At 34.7% G+C, this 2,860-nt stretch overlaps 1 protein-coding gene across 1 annotated transcript; it reads right to left on the bottom strand.

The window, feature by feature from the left end:
* Nucleotides 1-1,160: 1,160 nt before the first annotated feature.
* On the bottom strand, nucleotides 1,161-2,199 carry ccl20b (chemokine (C-C motif) ligand 20b). The gene is made up of 4 exons (XM_037694052.1): nucleotides 2,051-2,199; nucleotides 1,787-1,889; nucleotides 1,297-1,371; nucleotides 1,161-1,216 (listed from the first exon to the last, which is right to left on the bottom strand). Exons 1-4 carry the CDS (start codon nucleotides 2,130-2,132, stop codon nucleotides 1,171-1,173), a joined length of 306 nt encoding a protein of 101 aa, XP_037549980.1. The 5' UTR covers nucleotides 2,133-2,199; the 3' UTR covers nucleotides 1,161-1,170.
* Between the last annotated feature and the right edge of the window lie 661 nt (nucleotides 2,200-2,860).

A 2,860-nucleotide genomic window follows, 5' to 3' on the forward strand; every position in this document is an offset into this window, starting at 1 on the left:
TAGTGGGGTCTCCTCCCTTCATTAATTGCAGCACAAAAGCTGTTTTCCAAGCATCTGGGATAGTATTATGTTGTATAGACAGATTGAAAATGCATGACACCGGTTCTGCTATAAATTGTGCAGCTAGACTTGAGAAATAAGGAGGGAGGTCGTCAGGGCCTGCAGATTTTCTACTATCCAGTTCTTTTAACAGTTTTGTAACCTCACTGACAGAGAACGGTGAAAAAAAGAATGTATGGTTTACTGAGGTTTGACTTGATGGAGTAGGTGATTTACCATTAGAAATTGTATCAAACAAGAAAAAGGAGGCTACAAAATGTTTGCTGAAATAATTTAGCATCTCGTGATTATCTGACACAGGAGCAGAGTCGACAAATAATTGTGGTGACAAGTCAGATGAGTGAGTGCTGCCATCAAGAGATTTAATAGTTTTCCTGAAGCTCTTTTAGACTTTCTCTCATTTAGATTTTTGGTGGTGTGAAATAAATAGTAGTTTTGTTTTGCTGCTTTAATGGAAGCTGTACAGCATTTCCTTAACTGATTAAATTGGCAGGCTGCAGACTGAAGAAGTCTTTCAGATGAAAGATGAAACGTTTCTCCCAAAAAGAAACGTGTTTAGATGACATGATTTAACCTTTTTGTATTCAGACATTTCCTACAGCAGATTTTACTGCATATGAACCTGTTGATGATTATGTAGAGTGATCAAATCAGATAACAAGGCCCTCCCTAAAAAGGGAACATAACAACTTATTTAATTTAAAATGAAACACGATTTAAAAAATAGACTTAAAAAATAGACTTAAAAAATATTAAATTTAATGACAAATAGTAATTTACAAACCCTTCAACTTTCACATTTAAAGGTATGTTGTTTTACATAACTGTTTTAAAACAGACTGAAATGTCAGCTAGTGAACATCAGCACGCATAAGGTCTTTTTTTATTTCAGTTTAAAACTAACTATTAGTTATTAGCACATTCAGTAATAAGAGAACTACACTGCACTGTTTATAAAACAGAATAATATATTATAAAAGGTCACATTAAACATATAATAAATATGAATTATGCCACAGATTGAGAAGTTTAACTCCTCAGGTTTTCACTGGCAGTTTAAATTTCAGCTCCTGCACCTGAGCTGTTCAGCAGAGTTTAGTTGGCAGCATTTCAGTGTTTTCCTTTCAGGATCTGATTGACCTTCCTTCTCCTTACACTGCAAATAAAAAGGATTTGTTTCAGTGTTAAAAAATAAAAATCTAAATGATGCATATGATGGTTAAGATTAATACTCACTCAATGATTTTCAAAGCCTTCTGGGTCCAGTCTGTTGAAGGGTCGGCGCACACAAACCTGCCTGGAAGCTGGAAGCTGTGGGAGGAGAGAATAATGTTTACAAGTGTGCTCTTCTTCCTACACACATTTCTTTCATAATGTCTCATTCCAGGAAGTTATGCAATATCAGTAACTTGATCCACTTGTTTTGTATTATATCCTGTTTTTCTAGCAGCCAAAGTGTTTTTGCATCCCACTCTTTTTTTTTTTTTTTAAGCAAATAGCTGTAACATAAACTTTGCAAGCAAAGCTGTAACCTCCGGGTTGTAGATTATTAAATTTGATTAACTGTTTTAAGTAATCTCTAAAGCAAAATATAAGATCTCAAAAATAGTTGAGAGCTTTGCAAATCCATTACCATAAATAAATAAATAAATACTTGCACTGGCTTGTGTTTAGAGATTTTGTCTTTTTTTTTATTACACGAGTAACAACTGAACTGTTAGCTCACACAATGGCGCTGATGTCACAGGATCCAGTGATGGTCTGAATGTTGTAGCCCAAAATCTTTTTCAAAGGTGGAGGGTGTTTTGAGTACCTCATACAGCAGCTCACTGTGCAAACAGAAAAAAACAGACATGAACAATCAACTTATTGGAATAAACCTTTTTGTTTTTCATTTAATGTTCTTCTTAAAATGCACATCAGTTATTAACTTACAAATAGCCGACACATGTTTAACGGAGTTCACAGAAATCTCTGTTAAATGACTCACCTGACTCTGTGCTGCTGATACAGATGGTGAATATGATGAAGGAGCACAGAGCTGACACCAGACACACTTTGCTGCTTGCCATTCTCACTCAGTCAGTCTTTGTGACGGTGTGAAGTTGAAAAAGTGTCACACTCTGCAGGAATTCAGAGAGGGTCACTCTCCACTCAGAGCTCCCTCCTTAAATACACATTGTGTTGGGATTTTCCCGATGGGCGGGATGAAAACAAACCAAGCCTACATTTGTTAAAAATAACTTCGAATGACGACAAGGTGCATTTGACTGCTGATAGCCTTGAAAATGTGGTTTGTATTAGATAAAATATATTTAATATTAACAACAAAAAAGGGTGACATGACCACAAATCTTACATGTGGAGAGGTGATCATGGGAGGAACAGAAAATTACACAAAGAACAATCCATGAATAAATTCAATTCAATTCAATTCAGTTTATTTATATAGCGCCAAAAGGTGATCATGGGAGGAACAGAAAATTACACAAAGAACAATCCATGGACAGTTCAATTCAATTCAGTTTATTTATATAGCGCCAAATCACAATAAAGTTGTCTCAGGGCACTTTACAGAAACATTCACATACATGAAAGCCAATTAGTAAAGTTCTCTATCTAAGGAATCCAGCAGACAAGTTGAATCTTGACTTCGTTGCAGTCTCCCATCCTGAGCAAACACAGTGGCAACAGTGGAAAGGAAAAATTCCCTTTTATTTATTTATTTATTTGTTTATTTGTTTATTTGTTTATTTATTTATTTATTTATTTATTTATTTATTTATTTATTTATTTATTT

The sequence above is a fragment of the Nematolebias whitei genome, chromosome 20, assembly GCF_014905685.2.
Source record: "Nematolebias whitei isolate Nwh7 chromosome 20, NemWhi1, whole genome shotgun sequence".
Lineage (NCBI taxonomy): Eukaryota > Metazoa > Chordata > Actinopteri > Cyprinodontiformes > Rivulidae > Nematolebias > Nematolebias whitei.